This window comes from Calidris pugnax, unplaced genomic scaffold (assembly GCF_001431845.1).
Source record: "Calidris pugnax isolate Ruff unplaced genomic scaffold, ASM143184v1 scaffold44, whole genome shotgun sequence".
Classification (NCBI taxonomy): Eukaryota; Metazoa; Chordata; class Aves; order Charadriiformes; family Scolopacidae; genus Calidris; species Calidris pugnax.
The window spans coordinates 3,505,815-3,506,034 of record NW_015094506.1 but is presented as its reverse complement, the minus strand read 5'-3'; the positions used below and the strand labels follow the sequence as shown (position 1 = coordinate 3,506,034).

The window sequence follows — 220 nt, the reverse complement described above, 5'->3', positions numbered from 1 at the left end:
CCCCCCTGCCCCCCCCCCCGGTACCTGGGTACCGCAGATGAACCGGACGGAGCTGAGCCCGGCACCGAACTTCTCCAGAGCCTCCACGGCAGCACGGATGACCTCGGGGTGGCTGGAGAGACCCAGGTAGTTGTTGGCGCAGAAGTTAAGGATCCCTGGAAAAGAGACAGAGAGAAGGGCAGGTATCGCAGCGGGGGGAGAAACCCAGAAACCCCCCCCC

The 220-nt window shown here is 65.0% G+C and overlaps 1 protein-coding gene across 1 annotated transcript in view; it reads right to left on the bottom strand.

Annotated features, from left to right (window-relative positions):
• Positions 1-220, bottom strand: part of GCAT (glycine C-acetyltransferase) — a 27,043-nt gene that overhangs the window by 25,892 nt on the left and 931 nt on the right. The window contains exon 2 of the mRNA XM_014963279.1: positions 25-176. Coding sequence (XP_014818765.1) covers positions 25-176 — 152 coding nt within the window. The remainder of the gene's footprint in view (positions 1-24; positions 177-220) is intronic.